Source organism: Vulpes vulpes, chromosome 5 (assembly GCF_048418805.1).
Source record: "Vulpes vulpes isolate BD-2025 chromosome 5, VulVul3, whole genome shotgun sequence".
In the NCBI taxonomy this organism is placed as follows: Eukaryota; Metazoa; Chordata; class Mammalia; order Carnivora; family Canidae; genus Vulpes; species Vulpes vulpes.
The window spans coordinates 125,411,040-125,435,889 of NC_132784.1; the positions used below are offsets into that span (position 1 = coordinate 125,411,040).

Below are 24,850 nucleotides of genomic sequence, written 5' to 3' on the forward strand. Positions count from 1 at the left end.
ACCCCCGAGAGCTTCCCGCTGGCCTTACAGTCCAGACACAAGGTCAGATCTGGCACCTGCCATGGTGTCTGGAATGCTGATATATACCACCCTTCAACCCCCACTCCCCGTCACCAAGAAATCGCTTGCGACAAAGGAATGGAGGCTGTGTTCAAAGCTTTACACCTGAGTATTTTCCCAGCAGCGCAACAGCCTTGGTCTGAGAGGACATGTTGGCCATCAAGGACAAAGAATAATCTAGCTGGCAGTAGCTTCCTTGAACTGATGGTATGATTGATTTTATGTTCAAGGACCGCTTCAACCTCAGTGGAGCAAGTGAGAGAAAGGAGTTACCAGCGAGCGCTACTTCTCAGCGATCATCGAAAAGATAAAGACAGTGGTAAGTGAGCTCGTTCCTTTGCTGAGAAGTGGAGCCAGCGGACCCCTCTGCACCCTCGTTCTTGGCAGCGCTAACATTCTCTTCGGGTCTGCTTCGTCTCTAGGGGGAGAGTCACCATGTGTCCCATGTTCACCGAGTCATGTTCCGTCTTCACCTTCATCTCATTCAAATCACATTCCCCAGTTGCAACCCAAGGGCCCAGTCCCTCCTTTCAGTGAACTTATGGAAGGTCAGTAAGCAGATGACCTATCGTGGTTATTGTTTTAAAAACCTTTTTAAATCAGGAAGGAGAGCGCCTTTCTAAGAAGTGGGTTGGAAGAGAATTTATGCCGCTCTGTAGTGTTAGTACTGGGCGGTGTTGGTCGCACAATTTTACATTTACTCCAGGTTTCTTCTACTTTACAGATCCCGACACTGAAAATCCAGAACCCATGACTACAAGTGAATGTCCATCCCCAGACACCTCTCAAAATACTTGTAAAAGCCCTTCAAAAATGAGCAAGGTAATACAATTGACCTTTGAATGTGGCCATTCAGAGAAGTGGACGCTAATGTGCACACGGAGATTTTCCTGCTGTGCCAAGGATCAGCTTGCGATTCTTGCGCTGCTTTGGGACCGGCTGGTCTCCTGTGTGCACGGCACCTCGGTATTCCTCCTAGAGGTCCACCCGTCAGCCCTGGAGATTCAGGCTTTTCTGAACAGTCCGTTTTCTAACACCAAAGGTCAGATGACCAGTTCATTGAAAAGAAATGCTACTGCCATCCCGATTCAAGAAGATGTGGTGGTCTCACGTTGGTGCCAGGATCTGTGGAAACTAAAGATGAGGGATCGAAGATGGATTTTCTTTTTTCCTCAAATGTAACATCATATACATTTCAGTGGTCTTGTACTTGGATTATTCATATTTGAACAAAAGACATTTGAGGTTATAGCAGTTTGGGCGAGCACATTTAATTTACCCAAACCGGTTGATCGTTAGGTTGGGTGCAGGATACGGAATTGAAACTTGCCAAGTGCTGGAGGTTACCAGAATTCTTTCAGGATAAGGCTCAGAAGCAGGTTTGATCACTTAGGGGAAAAAGGCACACTGAGTGTAAAGACCATTATTTCCGTAACTTGTCTTCAATAAAAATTAATCGAGGGCTTTCTGGTTATGCTCAGCATCAGAACTCACTCAGCTACTGAAAAGGCTGCCTGTCTTTGTCTTGGGTGTATCTCCCCCCACCCCACCTCCCGCAGCCCGGTGTTGGGCTTCTCCAACCTGTCTCATCCTCCACCCCTTTCTAAAGGGGATCCTGAAATAACCTTAAATACCACCGGTAACTGTCCTCCATGTACAGAACACGTGTCTTACAGGATCCGTTTTCTTTCCACAGCCTGCTTCCCCGGGCGCCGTGCTTCCTGTTCAGCCACAAGGGAAAATACCCACCAAGTCCGATTCACACTGGGAGGCGAGCGCGCCCGCGTCGGAAGCCGAGAGCGGGGTTCACCTGAAAGCAGAAGTCCACCCGAAGCAGCTGCTGAGTAACACCCAAGCGCTGGCCAAGAATCCTCCTCCTCAGCCACTCGTCCGAAGCGCATCCGAGCAACTTTCACAGAAGCTGCCGTCCGCGCCAGTGAAGTTGCACTGTCCTCCGTCCCCTCATGTAGAAAACCCTCCCAAGTCCTCGACACCCCACCCACCTGTGCAGCACGGTTATCTCTCACCAAAGCCCCCCTCCCAGCAGCTGGGATCGCCCTACAGGCCTCATCATTCACAGTCACCTCAAGTGGGAACACCTCAGCGAGAGCCTCAGAGAAATTTCTACCCAGCGGCACAGAACCTTCAAGCCAGTACTCAGCAGGCCCCGTCTGGAGCCCTATTTACACAGACCCCCTCAGGACAATCCTCAGCGACATATAGTCAGTTTACCCCCCCAGGTCTGAGCAGCACGGCACCGCCCCCTCCACCCCCTCCGCCCCCCTCCTCCTCGTCTTACTATCAAAACCAGCAGCCCTCTGCGAACTTTCAGAATTATAATCCGCTTAAAGGTAGTCTTTCCCAACAGACTGTGTTTGCATCGGGACCAAATCAAGCCCTTCCTGGCGCCAGCGGCCAGCAGCCCGCCCCAGGCCACCACGTCACTCCAGGGCATTTCTTGGCTTCGCCCAACCCTCCTCTCCACCATCAAAGCCCTGCGGCCGTGGTTCCTCCCCCGCCGCCCCCACCCCCCGCCCCCGGGCCGCACCTCGTGCAGCAGCCGAGCTCCCATCAGCAACACTCTGTAGCTCATGTAGTCGGGCCCGTTCACGCCGTCACCCCTGGGTCTCACATTCATTCTCAAACTGCTGGCCACCATCTGCCCCCGCCCCCACCACCCCCTGGTCCCGCCCCTCATCACCACCCGCCACCTCCCCATCCTTCCACAGGACTCCAGGGTCTACCAGCACAGCACCAGCATGTTGTAAATTCGGCACCCCCCCCACCTCCTCCGCCGCCACCCTCCAGTGTTTTGGCTTCTGGGCATCACACCGCCTCTGCTCAAGCCTTACACCATCCACCTCATCAAGGACCTCCACTTTTTCCTTCAAGTGCTCATCCAGCTGTACCACCATATCCCTCCCAAGCCACACATCACACCACTCTGGGACCGGGACCCCAACACCAGCCTTCTGCAACAGGGCCACATTGTCCATTACCAGTCGCAGGTCCTCATCTCCAGCCCCAAGGACCAAACAGTATTCCAACACCTACTGCTTCAGGGTTCTGTCCTCATCCTGGCTCTGTGGCCCTGCCACATGGGGTTCAAGGACCTCAGCAGGCATCTCCAGTGCCGGGACAGATTCCAATTCACAGAGCACAGGTGCCACCAACATTTCAGAACAATTACCATGGTTCAGGGTGGCATTAAAATGGACTCCAAAAACATTTTTTAAAATGTTCTGTAAGATAAACTGTATATTTCATATGTACCTGTTAAGGTACTTTTTAAAGCTTGTACATGAAACTTTGTATAAAAAAAAAAAAAACACCAGTGCTCTTTCATTGTATTTTTCCCATTTTTGCTTTTTAAAACTCCTTAAAAAATGTGCTGTTAAGCCAGTATTAGGTATCTTTATTTTGTAAGTGAACATTCCAGCTGTTTTTCTGGCAGTAGATTTGAGGCTACATGATCTTTAAATTTTATTGTTGCAGTTAAAATTCATTTAGTGAATGTTTTCTATATTATTTTATACATATGCATTTAAGTACACAGCTAAGTAATGGCACTATGCGGATTTTCATTTTTTTTTCCCTGTCAGCAGTTCTGTGAGTGCATCTTAGGTATAAAAAAAAAATGCAATACAGATTTTTATAGTTTGGTGTGGACATGGCTCATTTTGTTTTATCGGTTATTTGCAAGCAAAATGTAATTTAATGTATAGATGATTTTTAATGTCTCCTGACAAACTGTAAATACTGCATTTCTTTTGCGTATATAATTGCTTACAGCTTTTCTCATTTGATATATAGCTTTGTACATACGGCAAGTCTTTGCAAAACTGTGTGATCTTTGTGGAAGTAGTACAGTATATGGCCTTTAATTTCTTTTTTATTTTAAATATACTGTCACATTGAAGCACTGGTTGGGCATTTTAATTCATGTTAATAAATCACAATTATGTCAGTTTTACCAAATTGTCCTGTACAACTTCTGAGATTGGAGTCTGTTTAAACAAGAGTTTTTAACACAAGTTCCATCTTTTCAGATCTAGTTTGTAAGGAGCCTTCCAGTGTCTTGAGCTCCACCTACCTCAGCTGGACGTAGCAGACATCAGGAGGAGTAAGGGGCTGTTCCTACCGGTCATGCTCCTACCGGTCATTTGTGCGGGAGCGAGAAGCCACAGGAGGCCCCCTTGCTGGGGGAGGCGGCATACACTTACTTCCAACTGGCCTCACGCGAAACGAACCCCTACTGTTCGAGCCCTGCCCGTGGCTGAGTTCCAGCCCAGAACTCAAGGGTTCGGAAGTCTGGTGTAGTCAGCCTGGCAACCCAAATCCCTCATTTTGTACCCTGTAGAGCACGCAGGACTGCAGGGTCTTGCCGATCAATCAAAATTACTTGAAAACCCTAAATTAATGTTTACTATCTAGCTATACTATTAAAAAGACAGTAGTAGATCTTCGGAGTTCGTTTCGGGCATACAAGACTAAAAGGAACAAAGCAGCATGCTTTGAGTTCTCAAGTGAAATAAAAGTAGCCTCTCAAATGGACACTTCGTTGAAATACCCAATGCTAGCTTTTGTTTTGGGAAAATAAAATCCTTTGTCTTCTACCTTTAGGAGAATTAAGTATAACCTGAAGTAATGACACAAACACATTTTTCCAGTTTTCACCTAGTTGACATAGTTTGGCACAGCATATATACCCGCTGTGCACTGGAGAAAACCGTAAGCAGACTAAGAATGACTGGATAAGATCTGGCAGTAATGAAAAGTCAGGTTTTACAGTAACCTTTAATTTCCATTTCCTTTTGAAAACCAGCTCATGACAGCACACGAAGACTGCTGCGTCCAGGGCTCAATTCTAATCAGCTTCAAATTTTAAGAGAACTTAGGTCAACTTTGCCCTTCTTGACTTTAGCGAACAACGTTCTACTCACAGGTGTTCATTAAGGACACGCTTGTCCAAGAAAACATGGCTTTACCTCGTCCGGCCCCGCGGTTTCACCGAACAGAGGTGGTTAACCATCAGCACAGCGAGCAGCCTTGGTCACCTCTTTAAAAGGACTGTCCTTCTAAGGACTTTAAGTTCCTCAGTTATAAATTTGCCTACTATACAAATAAGCGATAGAGAAGCTTCTCCATGACCTGCAGGACCTCGCGGGATTCCCTGACTCCTTGATGAAGGGCGCACACACTCTCAAATACGGTCTCTGCCAAAACTTCATTAAAGTTTTAAGAACACTACTGGAAGAAAAAGGGGAATTTAGGAATAATCTCAATTGCGAATACAAATTGGAGTTCTCTACCCAAGGAGAAACTGTAGTTTATCGTGTTAGTATGATCCGGGTACACGAAGAAGCAAGTTAGTAAATCAGTTTTCACCTGAAAAATTTATGCTTTCCTGAAGCGTCTAAATTTGCTTTTTTCGGCCTTTGGGCAGTTCTACTCTCCAGGCAGCCAAGCTTCTCCTCTGCTGAAATCACGTGTGTGATCCGCTGCTTGTCCTTTTCCGTGAAGACTTGACCCGGACTAACGGGAGGAGAAGCCAGGATGCTCCCTCGGACCAGCGAGCTGGCTGCGGCGCTCAGCTCACACGTGTTCTTTATCATCAAGCCACCAAGATTCTGCTAAAAACCACACTATTTCTAATACAAATGTATACTCCTTCTAGAACAATTTTCTTATATTGTAAACCAGCGAGGCTCTTAAATTTAGAAGGGACAGATCTTTACAAATTCCGAACAATCTAGTTTATTTTCTAACATGAGCCAGAACTGCATTGGATAGATTTCATTCACGTGTGCTATAAACCTTGCTATTGATGCTTCAGAGTTAGGGAAGGCAAAGACGTCCTTGGTGGCTCTTGTAAGGATGGTCCCTGCGGACATGGTGTCTGTCGCAGAACCTACTCGGTAACCTACAGCCTCGTCTGAAACCCTTAGCATGCACGATGCATAGGAAGTGCTTATGTTCTATCTCACAGCCACATGTGACATCATGCTAACTCCTGAAAGGACTGTGTCTTGTTCCCTCAAGATGAACACTGTTAAGAAGATTTAAAAAAATGTGCAATGCCCGAACACAATGTAATTCCTCTGTTTTTTGATAGAAGGTGAATGAAAAAGAATCACTGCAATTCTAGGTAGTGAATCTGTACGACACAGCAATTCTTCTAAACCCACATTCTGTTCTTAGAAAACAATGAATGATTTCCTTATAATAGCCTTAATGCATGTTCTACAACTACGTTTCCTGCGACAGGAATGCTGATGCTTTCTTTAGTTTGGGCTACACTACACTAAAAGGAGAGCAAATGTTTGTTGATTCTATCGCTTCAAATACAGGCCAATGACCAAGGCAATGTCTGGAAAAAAAAACCAAAACACTTTAATTTTTAAGACAACTGCAAGCACCTCAAACAATGGATTATTATTACAACACTTGTTATCTTTTCACAATCTAGTTATTGCAAAGGCATATGGATAAATGTTAATGGACAAAGTCAAGAAAAACGAGGCACCTTAATGAATGTGAAAGTTTAAAAAAAACCTGACATTCAATCCACTGACTTCTAAAAGAGGCTAGAGAGACCTCCGTATATTACATTCTAAAATGGTATTGCCTACTATGGTTTGTGTCCTGGATTCTACAAGTTTAAGGAAATGCATAAACAAAATTGTGTGCAACCTGCAAAGGGAAAATCATTTTCTCAACCTCGATGCATGGGAAGACAACGAAAAAGCTAGTAAAACTATCGTAGCCACACAGAAACGTGATCCCTGCTACCTGGCAGATGTTAGGATCGTGCCTGCTGCTCTAACATACCATACCTGGGTTTTGGACAAACACAAGCAAACTTTTCCAAAAAATATAGATATATATATATTTTTTCTCATTCCACACACTGCACATGGTTTTGTTGTCCGATTTAATCTATGTAGAGCTTAACTTACAGTGTTTGGAGGAGGCAACACCACATGGTACCGGGCTATCACATTTTTAAAGGGAAATTGCTTTTTCCTTTAAAGTACTTTTAAAAATATGCAAAAATATGAATGGGAGTGCCAAAACTATAATACGTATTTCAGAATGAAAGCGTGTCTTTTCTTGCTTTAAAGTGCCATATAGGGAATGACATAACTCAGAGCCACTTTGTTTAAAATCCAATGTAAAAAGGACTGTTAGGGAATGAAAGGTCTGCACGGCTCCTGGGAGCAGTTCAAGTCCGCTACATGCAACTCAGGCTACAAAGCACTCAAGACTTGGTAGCTTTTCTGAAATTTGAGTCCCCATCCCATATTTAATGGAAATTAACATTTACAGGGTGCATTTACATACACTATAATACAGGAATGATGTCCCTTTGCCAGAAGATAAAATTGTACATTTCCTTGCTATTTCTTGGTTCCAACTTGATAATTTCTTAAGATTGTAAATTATATAGTACTCAGCTAAAATATTTCTTCATAAATAGTTACAAAACCTGCCAAAACACAAGGGGGAAAGTATTTTTCGTTCAAAAAAATTGACATTTGAATGTCACACAACACAAGAAACAATGCTTAGAGACATGTTATTGTTTCCAGAAGAAAGTGGGTCAGTAAACTACTAAGCTGAAGACAAAAGACTACCCTTCCCCAGGATCACAGTGCACAAAAAGCAAAATGTCAAACAACAGTACCTCAAAGCAAAATAAAGGTCTGAGGATGAAGCCAGCTCACTTGTAATCCTGTTAAAGAATGAGAGTCACCGTTTAGGTCCAATGTACTGGAAAACATTTGCTAGCTCAGAATGCTCGATTTGTAGAATCTGCTAAGAATTCAACCAAGGATGCCGAAGGCATTCGCCAGCTGAGGCTCGTTTTTCTGGAACCATTTCTAACATTGGGATCAGGAAATCTGTAAACTGTGCAGCATCTTCATGGGGCCAACCATACTTTTCCACAAGGACATCAAAGAGGCTCCAGGGCTTCAGCTTGGTGATATGCCGCAGTTCTCCTACAGGGAAGAAACAGGCACCGTCAGGAGAGCTCGGGTGTGCGCTTCCCGCCGGCGGTGCAGCCAGGTGTTCAAGGAGGCGGACACCTACCTGCCCGACACTAAGCAACGCCAGGAAAGGCCGGCCTTCCCCTCAAGCAGTAACCGCTAGGTCTCTAGGCTGTGTCGCAGTTCACGGAAGCTTGGCAAGTGCCAGTAAGGGGTTCAGATCAAGAGTCCCGGGCTCCTCCAGGTGCCCCCACCCCACGTCTTTTATTTGTAAAGAATGACAAAGGCACGCTCTCTCCACTGTGGGCTCTTCTACAATTTGTAAACATGCTTAGGAGAAGCTCAAGCTGCGCACAGAGCCCTGGCCCGTCCCCTCTGCTGTTACCCACACAGAGAAAGGAGTCTTGCCCTCTGGCCAGTGCTGTTTCGGAGAATCTTTCTGATGCTACAGACAGACTTTATCTCACTGTTCGACACGTAGCTGCTCCCTAGACGTGACTACCGAGCCCGACGTGTGGTGCTCAGTGCGAGGGAGGAACGCGAGGGTCCGTCTGTCTGTAACGGGCCACAAGCAACCAGCGGCTCCCGCACGGGGCGGCGCAGCTCAGCGCCAACCTGAATCAAACAGCGCTCATTTCTACACGCTCGGGGACAGGTCTAAGAGGTCAGGACGTCAAAGCTTGAGGTTGAACTCTGAAAGCGTGTTGGCTGCAACGTAAAAAGAGTAGGTTACAACCAGCCCTGGCTGACCTGATGGTGACGCACAGCGATGTAGATGGTCCGAGGACAGGGCAGCCTTTGTCATAATAGGGGAAAAAGTTGCTTTAGGTCAAACTACTAAAAGGTCAGGTTACCCTTTAGGAGTAAGTCCCTTCCTCTTCCACTGAGAAATTTTCCCAGGCCCGTCCATGCAGAGGCCCGTGGGCACTCGCGGCCTCATGCACGCTCCCCGCGCGCCGGCCCAGAGCGCCAGGCCTGCACCCGCCGCACGCCCCATCTCCTCGCCCCTTCCCCTTGCTCCACTAAGCCACGAGTGAAGGTTTTCACGATACGCACTAAGAGGCGAGCAGTGCTGTGCGTCCAGGGTCGTCTCAGGATGCCTGGGCCGGCTCACCCACTGAGGCATCTCCATTTAGACCACTGACCACCCCCCTCTTCCATTAATCACATGGAGAATCAAAGAACATTACAGGAGACTAAAAACAAGAGAAAAATGACCCATAATTTCACGCACAAGGATTTTTTTTTTTTTTTTTTTTTTTGGCTCACATGCTCTTTTAATTCTGTTCTTATGAGCTGGTATCTCTGTAGTGCTGTACTCATCAAGTGCACAGAATTTGGAATTAATAAAACTCTAGGGAATGTTTTTTGTCAGACAGTGTATAAAATCATCTGAGGACGGAGGCTAGAGCTCAGGGTGGTTACAGAACTGTAGGTCAGGTCTACTTCTATGAGGGAAGTGGACTTGACATCTTAGGGGAGAAAATGTTCCCCCCTGTGGAAGGAAGACCCTGTCACTGGGAATGAAGTCTGAGCAATCGCTGGAAGTTCATCCCCTTTAATCTGGTAATTCCAGCTCTAGGAATCCAGCCTAAGAGAATAAACCCTAGCACCCACCACCCCACACCCCAAACACACACACTGCAAAATTAGAGGTGCTTGTGAAATGCTCGGTGATAGGCAAATCGTGGCTAAACAACCAACCAACCATCGGACACCTACTTGATGAACACTATTTAATATTACCTAATAACATGGAGTGAAATTATATGGCACAATGTCTGGTACCAGAAGAATTGGATCGCAAGAGTAATTTTCAAAACGCCCTTAAAGATGCAAAGCAGGTGCCCCCAAACACCAGCTTCGTTACTGGTTTTCTAGGGACTGTGGCTCTCACCGGAGCAAGGATAAAGGACACTAGGGAAGTTCACATCACACATCACATGCTAAAACCAAGTTCTCTGGAAAGGGAGACCCCTCCACCACTGACCTTCATCTGTTCTGGCCCGGAGCAAACATGCCGTGGGTTTTAATGGACGCACCTGCTGAGCTGCAGTGTCTGCGGAGACTGAGGAGGAAGCTCTGTCGGGGGGTGCCACTTTTAAACTAAAACTCATCAAAAGGCATCAAATTAAGTACAATCTTTTATGAAAAGAGAGCAGCTTTACTGTGCTGGATGCCTTAAAACCTGCATAATAATAGTGACGAAAACAATACACAGCCGAAAGGCCAAAAAAATCTATTTATTCATACCTCACTAGCTAGAAACCAACACATTTATTTCCAATGTACAGACTAAAATACCTAACTTCCGTTGGCTAGGTAGTCCCACACAACCATGTGCAAAGACGCTGTAACAGGAAAACATGCAACATGCAACACAGTCCTGAGCACCAACTGGTACTGAACACACAATAACACCGCAGGAACAACACCGAATTGCCTCTGAACACAACAGACATGTGGGTCATGTAGAGCTGGAAGAACTAATGCCAAGAAAAAAGCCAGGAAGTAAACTGGCCCAGGCCCTATGATCACATGTACAAGTTACTGTGTTCAATTCAATATGAAACACAGTCTTCTAAACAGTTGATCAGGTAGGAGCTCACTCATACATGGAATTTAAGAAAACAAACAGATAAACAGCGGCAGGGAAGAAAGAAAAAAGAGAGAAGGAAACAAACCATGGGACACTCTTAATGACAGAGAACACGCTGAGGGTGGTGGAGAGAAGGCGGATGGGCTGGATGGGGGATAAGCTGACACCTGTCAACTGATGAGTGGGGAAACCAAACACGGTCACCCACACACACACCCGGCACAGCACAGGGTACTGTACACGCCACCACACATGAGAGGAACTGGGAGAAACCATCTCCAAGTCCACGTACTGCACGATCCCGTTTATAGGACCCGTCCAAACAGGGAAACCGCAGGAGGCAGAGAGCAGATCCACGGGCGCGGGGGGGGGGGAGGTGGCGAGAGCAGGGTGAGCGCCACAGGCACCTGGTTTCTGGTTGAGAAAGAAGACACTGAAACCAGCTAGTGCTGACAGCCACGTCAACTCTGGAATACACTAAAAACTACTGAACTGTATACTTTATTTTTTTTTAAGATTTTATTTATTTAAAGAGAGACACAGAGAGAGGGAGGCAGAGACACAGGCAGAGGGAGAAGCAGGCTCCACACAGGGAGCCCGACGTGGGACTCGATCCCGGGTCTCCAGGATCAGGCCCTGGGCTGAAGGCGGCGCTAAACCGCTGGGCCACCCAGGCTGCCCTGAACTGTATACTTTAAAAGGGTGAAGGGTCTAGATTACATCTCAATAAAGCTGTTATTAGAAACAGTACACACCGTGGGACGCCTGGGTGGCTCAGTGGCTGTGCATCTGCCTTTGGCTCAGGAAGTAATCCCGGAGTCCGGGGATCGAGTCCCATACCGGGCTCCCCTTGGGAGGCCCGCTTCTCCCTCTGCCTATGCCTCTGCCTCTCTCATGAATAAATAAAATCTTTAAAAAAAAAAAAAGTATAAACCTTACAACAAAATAATGACTTTAAAAGAATTCCAACACTGTTAATGCACGCAGTAAAAACAAACACTCCACTAATTAGCAGCTCATAATAAATGATACGAATAAATGGGATGAACTATAATAGAACGTAATTGAACCTGTTATAGCAGCAATTTCACTACTTTCTTGGCATGATATGCTCAACTTCAAAATGAAATGATTAAAAACACTGATTCGGGCCTATGACCAGCTGTGGCCCATGGGCTGCTCTTTTCCTTTTTTTTTTTTTTTTTTTTTTAAATTTTTTATTTATTTATGATAGGCACACAGTGAGAGAGAGAGAAGCAGAGACATAGGCAGAGGGAGAAGCAGGCTCCATGCACCGGGAGCCGGACGTGGGATTCGATCCCGGGTCTCCAGGATCGCGCCCCGGGCCAAAGGCAGGCGCCAAACCGCTGCGCCACCCAGGGATCCCGGGCTGCTCTTTTCCAAAACGTCTGCTGTGTTCAGTGTCACCACTGTCTGCCTCCACGGCGCGGTCTCATCACTACAGCACCTTCCTGTCTTGCACCCTGACCCTAGCTGGGGGGCCTCGATCGTGCAGCCTGCAAACAGGGTGCAGGGCCGCCGCGGGGGTGCCACATGGGCCCTCCCAGGCCGACAGGGACACAGCACCACTGCTTCTGGCTCATAAAGGCTTCCCTCCAAAACCAAGACCGAACACAGATTCATGTTTTTAAATTTATTAATAAGCACTTACTGTGTCCACTCTGCACCAGGCTGTGGGGATCCCGCAGCAAATGAGACACACCGAGCCCCTGATCTCACAGAGAATCCTCACAACTCAGAAATGAATAAAGTGAAACTGTAATTAAAGTAGTTCACATCTTGAGAGTTTCAGACTCCGTAGCATGAGGAACCTCTTCTAGTTATCTGCACCGAGTCCAGCTCCCTCGGAGATGCGCCCTGTGCCGGCGCCTGGCACCTGCTGGCACCTACCTGGCTGGCAGGTGGCAAACGGCAGAGCCTGACAAGACCGCCACCCGAGGCCCAGCCAATCACACTCGGGCTCACCGCCCACAAAGGGCTTCACGCTTCACGGAAACGTGACCATCTGCTGATCTGGGGTGATTCTAGAGAGAAGTTAAAAGCCTTCTAATAATTTTCATCTCAAACACTAGAGGTTAAGAATGCAGCACACGGCGCCTCTTTTAGAGAGTCCCTTTCAGTTCTGAGGCTCTCTGGAGCCTCACCCATCAGGGGCCCGTCACAGGGGACCTGCAGGCACTGTGCTGCCCAAGCTATGAAATTTCCAAATGCAATTTGAGGTCTTTGGTCCAGCACAAAATATCACTCCCAAATGTTCTAACACACTGGACTGCCTTACCCAGCATCAAACCAGTTTTTAAAGTCATGGGGTCCTGGGATCGAGTCTCACATCGGGCTCCCCCCAGTGAGCCTGCGTCTCCCTCTGCCTGGGTCTCTGCCTCTGTGTCTCTCACGAATAAATAAAAATTAAAAAAAAAATAGTAAACCCCTCTGATATTTCCATTCTCAGCAAAGTCTTACTAAAGTGATGGCCGCCAATGGGTCAACACCACGTCGGTCAGTGGCGCAGGCCAGCGTGCCCCTGACAGCGCTGTCTGTGCCACTGCCACCTGAGGCCTGGGACACTTCTGGAAGAATAATCCCTCTTCTGGGGACGCGTCTTATTAGCCTGCTTTCACTGCCATCACAAAATACAACCGAGTGCCTTAGAAATAAAAATGAACAATGTATTCCCCGCAGTTCCGGAGGCTGGTCGTCTGACATCAGGCTGCGGCGGGGCTGGGCTCTGGTGGGCCTCTCCCGGGGCGCAGACTCCTCGCGTCCTCCTCACAGGGCACACGCGGCCCGGGAGCCGTCTGGGGTCCTGTCCACAAGGGCACTAACCTGTCCATGAGGGCCCCACCCTTATGACCTTATGTACTTACCAAAGGCCCTACCTCTTAATATCATCACCTTGGGGGCAGGTAGGATTCCACCTAGGAATTTGGGGGGGACACACCTTCAGACCATAATAGGACAGAACAAGGACAAAATTCAAGAGATGCTTATTTCTACTGGGGCACATCTCCTCACACTGACCAAGACGGCTTTTATGGATGATCTCTGGTGGCTAATGTCCGCATCCCAAGGAATGACCTGCTGGTTATTAAACCTTAACAGGGTGAGAACAGCAATTATTTCCTCTGCCAAAAAATCCAGCTCCATTTAAAAATTCTGGGCCAAGAAATGAATAAAACTAGTAACACTTTTAAGTAAGAAGATGTGAACACAGAGCCGACGTTGTCCCCGGCTCCAGGTGGGGATGAGCCCTGCCTCCCGCCCAGGAGGACAAGGAGCGCTGTTCACTCCCTCTCAATTGCTGGCTGTTTTCCAAGATCATGGAAGCAATTTCCTAAGTTTTTGATTTTTCTTTTATCAATTCTGGCACAAAGATACTAAAAAACTTTTTTTTCAATGGATACATTTAAGGTTTCATTACTTCCAAAATGGATATTCACACAAGTCACTTGGGGAGGCAGGACAAAACCCATCTTTAATGTAACAACACATCATTCCCCTCATCTTGGGGGACGTGGTGAAATCTATTTTTATGAGAGGCCCTTATTCATCATAATCCTGCTTCTGTGATTTCTGTAAAAACCCTAAATCCCCTCTCATCTCTACTTATTATAAACAAACAATGATCAGGACCTAAGTCCCAATTCCCAGTCATTTTAGAGGATTTCCTGCCTTGTCACAAACTCTCCTTTATATTCAAGTGAAGGAAAAAAGTAACACCACGTCACAATGTTTTCAGTCTATCTTTACCAAGGATGCCAAATGCATTTAACGCTGCAGGTCCAACAAGCTCCTCAAAAAAAAAAAAAAAAAAAAAAAAAAAATCCCCATGCACGCAGGCCTAAAGCCCACGCACGCTAACAGCCTGATGACCCAGCAGCACAGGAGCCAGGCAAGCACCCGGTACTCCCACCAGGGGGGTGGGCAGTGGTCGGGCACAGACCCCGAGCAGTCCCAGGAGCAGCGGACGGAAAGGCCGCACGACCACTGCCCTCCAGCGCGAAGGGCTACAGGGCGGAGGGCTCCAAGCTCTGGCCGGGTCTGAGCTGCTCCCCAGTAGGTGTGGCCCCAGTGGCCTGGGGCGCAGGCAAAGCCCAATGGGCACAAGTGGCTCGGGGCAGCTGCCTCCAGGAACAAACCAGAGCACAGGACTTCATTTTGTTACCACTGGGGTCCATTCCGTTTGTCTCCCCCACCCCAGCCCCACGTGCACAGTATGTGGCTCCTGCCCCACGGACAGTGGACCGAGAATCGCAGAGCCCAGGCATCCTAAGCAGCTCCCTGCTGCGGAGGACAGGCGGCGGCAGCTTGGTGAAAGCAAGTACCCCCGTGTGCCGTCGGGGCTGTGGGTCCCGCCGTGCGTGAGGCTGGAACCTGTGCATCCGCCTATGCAGACCGTCCGCTTGGCTAAAGGAGCAGGTGCTACGGTCCCGGGCTCTGCGGGCTGCCCCTGCCCCACAGCAGCAGGTCAGTGATATCCCCTCTTTCACGGCAGCGGCCGGCAGCTCCTGGCCCACCCTCCCCTCCAAGCCCGTATCACACAACGGTGACAGCAGGGGCTGGACGCTCGCCGCACCGCGTCATGTGCAGCCACGTCGTCCGGGGCCAGGCCATCTCTCACGGGCTCTGGAGACATCCTCAAGTATGAAGAAGGGGTCTGCCTTGATTAGAACAGAGTTCCTCAGGCCACAGTGAATCCCGAGCCATAATCATCCTGAGCTTTCCCTGGCCCCAAGTATTTTCAGGTAACATTTTTCTAGAAGTTTCCTATGGAACCTTAGTCTGCTCTCTCAGTAATACTGTCTAGAAGTTCATCCTGTTTAGAGTGTTCTCGTTTATAACTCTGCCTTAGCAAACATGACATGACCTACTATGGTGCCATGCACTGCATAGACAACTCTTATACTTTTTTAGAACAACCACACGCCCTGAAATCGCCCCACCCCGACGGGGAAAATGGAGGTTCAGAGGGGACATGAAGTGGAGACACAGCCAGCCTCAAAGCATGCGCAAACCCCAGCTCTGTCCCTAACCACGGTTCAGCGGCAAAGCCGTCCTACCGCCCCTCAGGCCTACTGGGGCCCACGTGTGAGGGGAAGCACGGACCTGGCCGTGAGACCCAGCCTCGAAGATCAGGCAGGCTCTTGGAACTCAAATTAATACAGGCTATCTACAGGACAGTTCTCCCTAACAATCTTTTCTCCGGTAGTAAGTCTTTAAAAGGTAATAAGAAAATAACTGCATCTAGTTACATATTTTCGAGATTGCCCACTAGGTGATCCCAGGACAGCTGCGGGTTGTGGTCACTGTCCCCTGAGGAAGTGGAATGGGAAACTACCAGCTTCGGCACAGTTAGTTCTCAAACTTTGTGTGTTTAACAGGGATACGTAGAGGATGAAACAAGGACCGGTCAGCTCAATATCACCAAAAGGTATAATAAAGGATTATTCCTCTAAAATAATACCTTATCTCACAGGAAGATAAAAAGTCAAAACCAGTTCTCTAAATCTGGCTAATGCAGAGAGTAACAGAATACCAAGGACCCTCAGAAATTTCTAGAAACTCTTATGTCCTGCTGCTCACAACCAACTTCAAATGTTTATTATTAAAGTGTGTTGCAGCCCTTTCCCCTCCAAAAATCTGAGCTGGAAAAACAGGATTCAAGAGGCCCAACATGCTCACACAAAAAAATATGGCAGTGGGAAAGGGTCCTTTTAACACTAAATTCCTGGGGCTTCTGGGTATTTTTAAAAACCGATTACAAACTAGAGACTAAACAAGGCAAAGGAATGATTGTTTAGGGTCACGTCAAGGGAAGATCGACAGACCTGTGATATTCAAGTAACTCAGCCACAAAGCAGCGTGAGTAATGCAATGGGAGAAAAAAGCCGGACTTCTACGCGTGTGGGGCGCAGAGTTTCACGGGCCCACACCCCACTCTGGAAGTAGCTCACACAGACCCAAGGTGACACGGAGGCCTGTTCGTCAAGTCCAGTCCTTAGGCTGCCTCTGCTCCATGGCAGAAAACCCTGCAGTTCCAAGAACAACAGCGTGGAAGACACAAAGTCAAGTGTAGCTGGTCCCTAAAAATCACGTCCACTCCTTTTTACAAATCCACAAATCCACAGTTTGGGCTCAGAATAGGAGAGGGAGGTGGGGAGGAGACCAAGGGTTTCAGGAAGGTTGTGCTCTTACAAAATCCACACTCCACAGACACGGGATGGTTCAAGCTTAGGTCTTGACAGCTTTCTTCAGCAGATTTTCCCACCTGCAAGGGTCCAGGTCTTTCTCCACTGCCCAAATGTGAATGCACAATTTCTCCTTTGGGGGGAGGATTATGCTGAAAATTAGTGTTGCATAAATACCGTTACCTTTTCTGGTGAAAAACTCCTTGGAATATTTCCCCAACATAGCGTATTTTCGAGGGACTTTCCCCAGCAGTTCAATGATCAATGCTATGTGATCTGCATTGGGAAACATTGCCAGCAAAACAGAAACACACGACAGTTGAATCAGTACACTGCATGCAGACACTGCTACCGCCCGCGCAGACAGAAACAGAGCGCGACCTGCGTGATCCAAGCACGGGCTTTGCCGGTGTGGCCGGATGCACGGGGTGACCACAGCACGGGGCAAGTGTGGCCTTCCCTCTCAATTTTTAAATCAGCGTGGGAATTTTGTTAGGTTGCCTTTTGAATTTAGGAGACAGCTCTGTCACCATTAATGCTACAGGCAGCTGCTATCCCGTTTCTGTCTGCATCGTGGCGTTTTTCAAAAAGAAGAGGTACTACCTCTGCGATTGAAGAATTCCCGAGAATATTTTCCAGACAGAGCAAAGTGCCTTGGGATACTGCCTAGCAGCTCTATGATGTGGGCTATGTGGTCTATGGAGGAGAGAAAAAAAGGATACGGGAATGGGAGGGGCACAGGGAAGGATGGGATAAAAGAAGAGGGGAAAAATTGAAATTAGTAAAAAATCAGAAATAGATTCAAATCAACAATGTCTGCAGCACATTCATGCAGAGGCTTCTGGGGCTGGCAGGCCTCAGGCACCATCTGGAGCATTAACGGTGACTGTGCCAGCTCACCCCAGGCCACCCCAGCATTGCAAGCAAATAAGCATGGAGATGGTCAGGTTTACAGATGGAATTCAAGCCAGAATTCCCAGGTTTTCAACTCAGCTCCCCAACAGGACAGAGAAATGGGCAGTGGATCAGTGGACAAAAGGACCACAGAAAGGCTTTGCAATTCCTACAGCCTGTCGTCTCCTGGCTGCTGGGCACCAGGCCCGAGCAAGTTCAGGCCAAGGGCTCTCCACAAAGCTGCCCATCTATCAGGCCTGAGGGGGCTCCAAGCCCAAGGAAGAGCATCTGAACTGGGCGTTTGAAAACCAAAACATAGCTCTGTTTCAGTGCAGGAATACATTCCTCTCCAGAAGCTCAGGCCTCCCCGGAGACCCAGCCTGAGATATTCAGCAGCGAGTGATACTCACCTTCGTCTCTGGAATAGTCTTCCCCAGAATGCGGTTCAAACAAATAATCTCCCGTTGCCAGCTCAAATGCCTAGGACACAACAGATGACACGCTAAGATGACACGCTAAGATAACAGATGACATTCCCACTCTGGGAAGTGGCCCCCGAGGCAGCAACTGTTTCTCCTTGTACAAGAGACGTTTTATGAGGATCTGATCAACCCAAGGAGCCTTCTAAAAGAACTCAACACCAACCTTTTTCTTCCTTCCAAAAAGTTCAAAGAAGTCTGAGAAATATTCTTACATCTCCTCCACCAGAGGATGTAAAGGCTGCGTACGCCCCTCATCTTGCAGGAAGCACGCTGGCAAGCAGCCGTGTGCAGGCCTAGCGGGGGACCGCACCCCAACTCTGAATGGCGGGACCCGGACTTGATCTAGGACCAGGTCCTAGATCAACCTTCTCTCAACCTGCAAGCTCATCTGGCCCTGAGAGCAGGTGAAGCGAAGACTCTCATGTCTCAGTAACCAAGAACCATGTTCTGTGTCTCATTTCTTTCATTTCTGACTCAACCAAAGGGAAATCGAGAGCCACAAAGAAGGCTCTGTGGCTGCTGCTTGGTGCCCTGCGGTGGAAAGAGCCAGGTAAGGAAGGCAGGGAGAGCTGGCCTGCCTCCTGGGCTGCCACTTTCCATTTCTATCAGGCAGTCTTCTCCCCTGGTTCTCAAAAAAACCCCTCAGGGCCATGAGTTTAATTTGCTAACATATATAAAGATGGTAACTGCTGTTGCTCTGAGGATCCAATACCATGTTTTTAAAATCTTTTTTAAAAAAAGGAAAGACTAAAAAAAATAAATAAATAAATAAATAAAAAGGAAAGACTAAATCCTATTTTTGGTTTTCCCATACTTCAATTCTGTATTGGAGCTTACTGTTCTGAAAGGCACCCGGGGACTTGCCCTCCCCGCATCCCCCCATTTCCACCCCCTGTCCCTGAGCACATGTGGAGGAGGGGCTCCCCACCACTGCCTTCAAAGAACCAAGGGTGGCTGTGCTGGGGCATGACCACAGCGCCTCACTTTTTTTTTTAAGAAAGAAAAAAAGGAGGGAGGTGGGGTAACAAGATGGTTGTCAGCTACCCTGTGAGAGCACCAGCTCAAGAACTCCGGATCCTGCAGGGCCTGGACACGCCCAGTCTCAGAGAAAGCTGGTCAGGGAAGTCCTCACCTGGGGCCTCTCCCCTCCACACAGTGAACAAGATACACCGATCTTGGGTCAGGGCACAAAACCTCACACGTGGCCACAAGTCCGAAGGGAACAATCAGATTTCATGGTGAATGTCCAGAAGAGTCTTCTTGGCTTGGGACGAGCCAAGAGGGAAAGGAGAGACCCCCGTGGAGAAGCCGGGGGGAGCCGCTGCGGAGGCTCCAAGGACAGTGCCACAGAGGCTCCTTAACCCTGCTCTGGAGCCCTTGCTCATGCAAACATTTCCGTCAGGCTGAATATATTTCTTAGAGCCAAACACTAAGACATGTCACCTGAGTGTTCTCTGAAAGAGGCCGTTCTGATTAGCACCCGTGTATTTTCAATGAAACACTCAAATCTAAGAAGCCCACAAAGAAATGATCTAAAAGAAAAAAGGAAGAGGAGAGGTAAGATGGAGGAGGCCCTCCGGTCCTCATCTGGTCCTAGTTCTCTGAAGAGTGACGAGATTTTCTTAACGAAAGGACAAGATCAACAGCGGGTGCAGGCATTACAATGAAATGTCGGCTGCTTTCAGGCGGGCAGCTAAGAAACTATGAGGGATTATGGCCTTGAACTCAGTAAGTTCCTCCCGACAGAACCTTACTACTATTACTACTTTAACACTGGGACTTGGAACGCTTGGGAACTTGGCATTCCTTCCGCTGTGCTTGATCAAATTCCCTACAAGGACTCTCCCCTGGGCCAAATTCTCTCCTCAGGTTCTGAGACCAGGCACCTGTTCCTTGCACACCAAGGTTCCCCCACCCCAAGGAACCGCATTCTGAAGCAGTGAGGTCACCTGTTGTCTGCAGACGTGTGAGCGGTGCTGAGGAAGCTGGGTGAAATGGGTCAGACGGTCAGACTGGCTTTCCTGGTTTCTATGGCACTCACTGGGGCTCACCAGGGAGCCCGCAGAAGTTACCTGTTCTGGGGCCCCGACACACCACTGCAAGCAAGCAGTGCCTCAGCCCACACGGACTAACATCTGGAGGAGCCCCAAAACTCAAGAAGAGGAAAAGAGGTTCAACAAGTGACACACTTCACCTACTCCACCTGGTTTTGTGGCCCTCCTTCCTGACAACAGCAAGGGCGCCCAACAGTGAGCACGGCCACCACCTGCCACAAGGGATCTCTCAACCCCGCAGCCTCTGCAAGACTTACTGCCATTTATGTCATCAAAGGCCTCCACGCCTCATCACCAAGAACCATCTGGAGCTTTAGTACAGCTTAGCATTATGAATTTAATATACTGTTGTATTTCTAAACTTTAACACAGGGATGGGATGAGGAAACAATGTGTTTACCAGGTTCTCTAGGAAAAACAAAAGGGACCTCTCAGCCTTGCCTTCAGGGATGGAAGGCAGGGGTGGGGGACGAGGCTTGCCCCCTTGGGGGGCAGGGGGAAACATCACCATGACAACAATCAGCTGATTTTAAAAGTGTTTTAAATCTCCCCAAGTAACCCTCGAAGCCCTGAGGGAATTTATGCTTAATTTGGGAGGAAGGGGAGGAAGGAGGAAGGAGACAGTCTGCTACTTCTGTATCACTGTTCACAGGAGGAGAAGCGGCTAGGACGGGGACACCATGTGGGGGGACAAGTCCTTACCTAATGGAAGGCAAGACACACAACCTGACACAAAAGCGAACTGACGGCTCCACATTATTCTCCTACCTCTGTGATCTTGTCCTAGTTTTCCGGTTATATCATCAAAATTTAACACCCCAAATTAGAAGCACAGGTTTCAGAGTTGAAAGAGCCCTCAGAGTCTAATTCAGGGCAGCCTGGCAGGGCCCCTCCTGTGTCGCTAGGGACACCTAAGGCTTGACCTCACCACATTCCGAAACGGAACATTTCTCCCCACTTCCCATTGGCCTAGCCTCGGTTCCCGCCGCTTCCGGGGCCTCCACCCACCCCCCCGGTCCTGTCCCTCCCCACACCACAGTCTCCACGGTCAAAGCAGCCATCACACGTCCACCAATTCTTCTCACCATTCTTTTCCATACATCGCACAGCAAAGACCTAAGTTTCTGATACTCACCAAAAAACTTTATTTTAAAAATTATTATCTGGTATGATTTGTCAGAGCGAAGTAGGAAAACAAAGGCACACTGTTTCTGATCTATTTGGCCACATCTTGCCTCAGATCTTGATAACTTTACACAAACATCTACTTTTCTTCATATTATCTAGCACCACACTTTTTACTGTGGCATCGGAGGGCACACAGCACAGCGCACTCCGAAGAACTGTTAATCTCTGAATAACAGGCGAGTACGTATATTACCCACTGCTCCTTCTAGTGAGAAGACGAGTGCGAGGCTTTATATACAAAGCCTCTTACTGTAAATATAACAGAGAATTTGGGAGGGGTGGAATTAAGAAAGAAAAACATGAAACTGCACCCCAAACACACACACACACACACACACACACACACACACACAGTGTGCACACGCGCCCCGGCTAGGGAACAGGACCAAGAAAGAGAAACTGCTGAAATTGGCGTAGAGACGAGAGGCCACTCATGCTCATCAATTCACAGGTCAGCAGTGAGAAGAAGATGCCCTGGTGAGGACTTGGGGCAAGGTTTAGACACAAACTTGTGATGCAGCCAAAGGGAAGAGGACACGTGGGTGAAAGAAGAGGCGCCCCGAGGCCCTGATGAGAAACACCTTCCTGTTTTCCAAGCAAACAGACTCAATCAAAGGGAACACACGCAGCTGCTGGGTCCTGGAAGTCAGAGGACAGCCCGACAGCAATGAGCCAGAATATTCCCTAGATTTTATAGGAGGAGAGATAGGAGGAGAGATGGCACTTAGGGAACTCCATCTCCTTAAGGAGATAAGGTCTGTCAAAGGTCACCAAGAAGGGTTACCTCAGACAACCCTCCGGAGACACCACTGCTTCATCATCCCCCTCAGCATGAGCAGAGGGTAAACCTGCGTATGACCTGCAAGCTTCAGAAACCAGGAGGAATTACTTGGAGTGATCTTTGTCATCAGAGCAGAAGGTGTGACGCTCGGGCGGTGGCTGAAGAGGGCCTTGAGGAGACACCGATGAAATGAGACCAAGCCGAACCCCAGGACATGCCTGAGGGTCCTTCCAATTCACAACACGCTCAAGACAGCAGCCTTGCCCTCACCCATCCCACAGAGGACAGACTTCATGGTCAGGAAAACTCAGACCACATGCACCGGTGGGACGGCGCATCGTGAGCATTAAGGGGGTGAGCCAAGAGAAGAAAATGGCCAAGGCCGTTCTTACCATACACGCGGTACTCCAAATGTCAGCAGGTGTACTGTAACCTGCTCCTATTAAAACCTCTATGGATCTATACTGACGTGTCTGGATGTCTTCTGTGAAGTGTTTATGCTGGAAGGGAACAGACTGTATTACTATGGAGGGAAACAGACATTAAAAAGAAAAAACAAAGTGTCTTCTAATACGTGATCATGATCAAAATGTTTTAGAAAGAAGACTCTACTTACCACCCAACAAGCATTTCCCAGGTCGGCAATTTTAACTCTAATTTTATCTGCATTCCGTGGATCCAGGGGATTCACCAACAAGTCGGCCGCCCGGGTTTTTGCTGGCATGAGCAAACAGCAGGACAGTTAGTGCCTGGGATAAGTGGTTTGCATGTGTGCACACAATGTTTGCCGGGCACAGTCTCCTTTTCTAGGAAAGTGATGGGATGATCACTTAGGCCTGGAACCCTGTACGTTGCACTCAACAGAATTTTAAATTCTTGGTCTCCATCCCTAGAAGATGTTTCAGGAGAGAACAAACTGGGCTGCCCAGACACCTCCCTGACCTGGCCTTGTTCTTTCTCCTTATATCCCTGATTCCTTCACCCCTAGGTCAACCCTACTCTCCTCCCCTTGGCATCTTTCTAGCCACTCCTCACTGCCTCAGAGCCCACAATGAACCACATCTAGCTCACTGGTGCATTACTACGTGAAACACGAAGGTAGAGAGAACACGTTCCTGGGTGGCCAATCCCTTTGTAAGTGATGCTCAATTCACCTGGTAACTGCGTCACCTACCTCTCCTGCTTGGGCTGAGCACAGAGATCTCAAAGGGCAGCTGATGACTGATTAATACATACAGGTTAAAGGCCAGAACTAATCAATTTGGGTTTAGCTTTGAACAAGGAATGCTCCAGAACACAGGTCTCCTGAGGCAGCCAACAGGGCAAATCTTGATGTTCCTCTCAGACCTCAAATACTCAGACCACTCTTAACCCCAGAGGGACTCTGAGAGGAGCTCATCAGCCAACACAGGGTTAAGCTTCCCTGAGCTCTTGGGGCCCGAAAAGCTTCTCAGATTAAGTCCAGACCCTGCCCATATCAAGCACAGTTAACCAGGGGACAAATGACAAAGGAAAATAACTTGGAGGATCCCAGACAGAAAATCCTGAAGTAAGTAAGCGTCTTCATCAACCCTCACACTGACCAAAAGCTTGGACTTTTGGGAGGGATGAGATGTAACCAAGGCTCTTATTATTGCAGAAGTAATTCTTAAATGGTATTTACAGACTAAACAGAAAAGTCCACTCAACACAGAACATTAAATACCCTCTGTTCGCCCCAAACTGGGCACTGCTGAAGCCAACCAAACCGCCTTCTGGGTATACCCACACCGTGGAGCCACTCAAGGGGGCTCTGAGCCCTGGCATCCCCACACAAGCAGCAAGGCCAGCCTGTGCTCACCTGTTAGCAGGGCAGCAAGTAAGCAAGGCACCCAGGAGCTGGGACACCCACAGAGCTCCCCAAAAGGGGCCAGAGAAGTCTGGCCAACATCTTAACCCTCAAGCCCCCTCCTGCAGCTTGTGGATCAACATGGGCGGGCCAGATTCATGTGTTCCCTTTTTGCCATCTGCCCTACGACCACTTTCCTCTTTATAAAGATGCTGGTCCACTGTGGACTTCACCAAAGGCAGTCTGAGTCAGCAGAACACACACAGGAACTCGGGAATGACGGGAAGGCAGGCAGCAAAGACCCACACGAGGAAGCAAAACGTAGAGTGACTAGGGGATAGGCAGAGAACAGAGCTCCAGAACTGTATGAACGCTGACCCAGTGGATAGAGGGCAGCACTAGAAATGGCCAGAGGAGCCCCGAGGGTCTCTCAATCAAGGAGACTCAGCATGCAAGAAAGTGGAATTTGAAGTTTGCAGAACTGGATTCAAATCTGAGTTTTAACACCAACGACTCTTAAGACTCTGGCAAATGACCTAAATTCTGTGAGGCTCAGTGTTCAAGAAAGAAGAGGAAGGGGTCATGCCACCCCCACCCAAACCAACCAACCAACACCAATGGAGAGCCAAGTAGCCCCCACCCTACCCCCACTGCAGGTTGAGCTTCCACCGGCCAGAACCAAAGGCCCAGGCCAGAACCAAAGGCCCACCAGCTCTCTGCAGAGAAGAGGGGAAGCCAAATTCAGATCAAAGGTCTAAGGAAGGAGG

At 48.4% G+C, this 24,850-nt stretch overlaps 2 protein-coding genes across 18 annotated transcripts in view; one reads left to right on the forward strand and one right to left on the reverse strand.

Moving 5' to 3' along the window:
• The window catches only part of KMT2E (lysine methyltransferase 2E (inactive)), a 90,863-nt gene extending 86,830 nt beyond the window's left edge, over positions 1–4,033 (forward strand). For 3 of the 5 annotated variants that reach the window (XM_026006073.2, XM_072759916.1, XM_072759917.1), the window contains 4 exons: positions 291–379; positions 483–608; positions 785–882; positions 1,757–4,033. In XM_026006073.2, coding sequence (XP_025861858.2) covers positions 291–379; positions 483–608; positions 785–882; positions 1,757–3,271 — 1,828 coding nt within the window. In that variant the 3' untranslated portion in view covers positions 3,272–4,033. The remainder of the gene's footprint in view (positions 1–290; positions 380–482; positions 609–784; positions 883–1,756) is intronic. The other 2 variants (XM_072759919.1, XM_072759918.1) reach the window with 1 other exon arrangement.
• Positions 4,034–6,429: 2,396 nt separating this feature from the next.
• Positions 6,430–24,850, reverse strand: part of SRPK2 (SRSF protein kinase 2) — a 239,927-nt gene continuing 221,506 nt past the window's right edge. For 5 of the 13 annotated variants that reach the window (XM_072759931.1, XM_072759923.1, XM_072759924.1 and 2 more), the window contains 6 exons: positions 22,872–22,972; positions 22,648–22,755; positions 18,161–18,230; positions 17,460–17,552; positions 17,040–17,132; positions 6,430–8,063 (listed from right to left, as the gene is read on the reverse strand). In XM_072759931.1, the coding sequence (XP_072616032.1) occupies positions 7,879–8,063; positions 17,040–17,132; positions 17,460–17,552; positions 18,161–18,230; positions 22,648–22,755; positions 22,872–22,972 (650 nt within the window). In that variant the 3' untranslated portion in view covers positions 6,430–7,878. The remainder of the gene's footprint in view (positions 8,064–17,039; positions 17,133–17,459; positions 17,553–18,160; positions 18,231–22,647; positions 22,756–22,871; positions 22,973–24,850) is intronic. The other 8 variants (XM_072759920.1, XM_072759925.1, XM_072759930.1 and 5 more) reach the window with 2 other exon arrangements.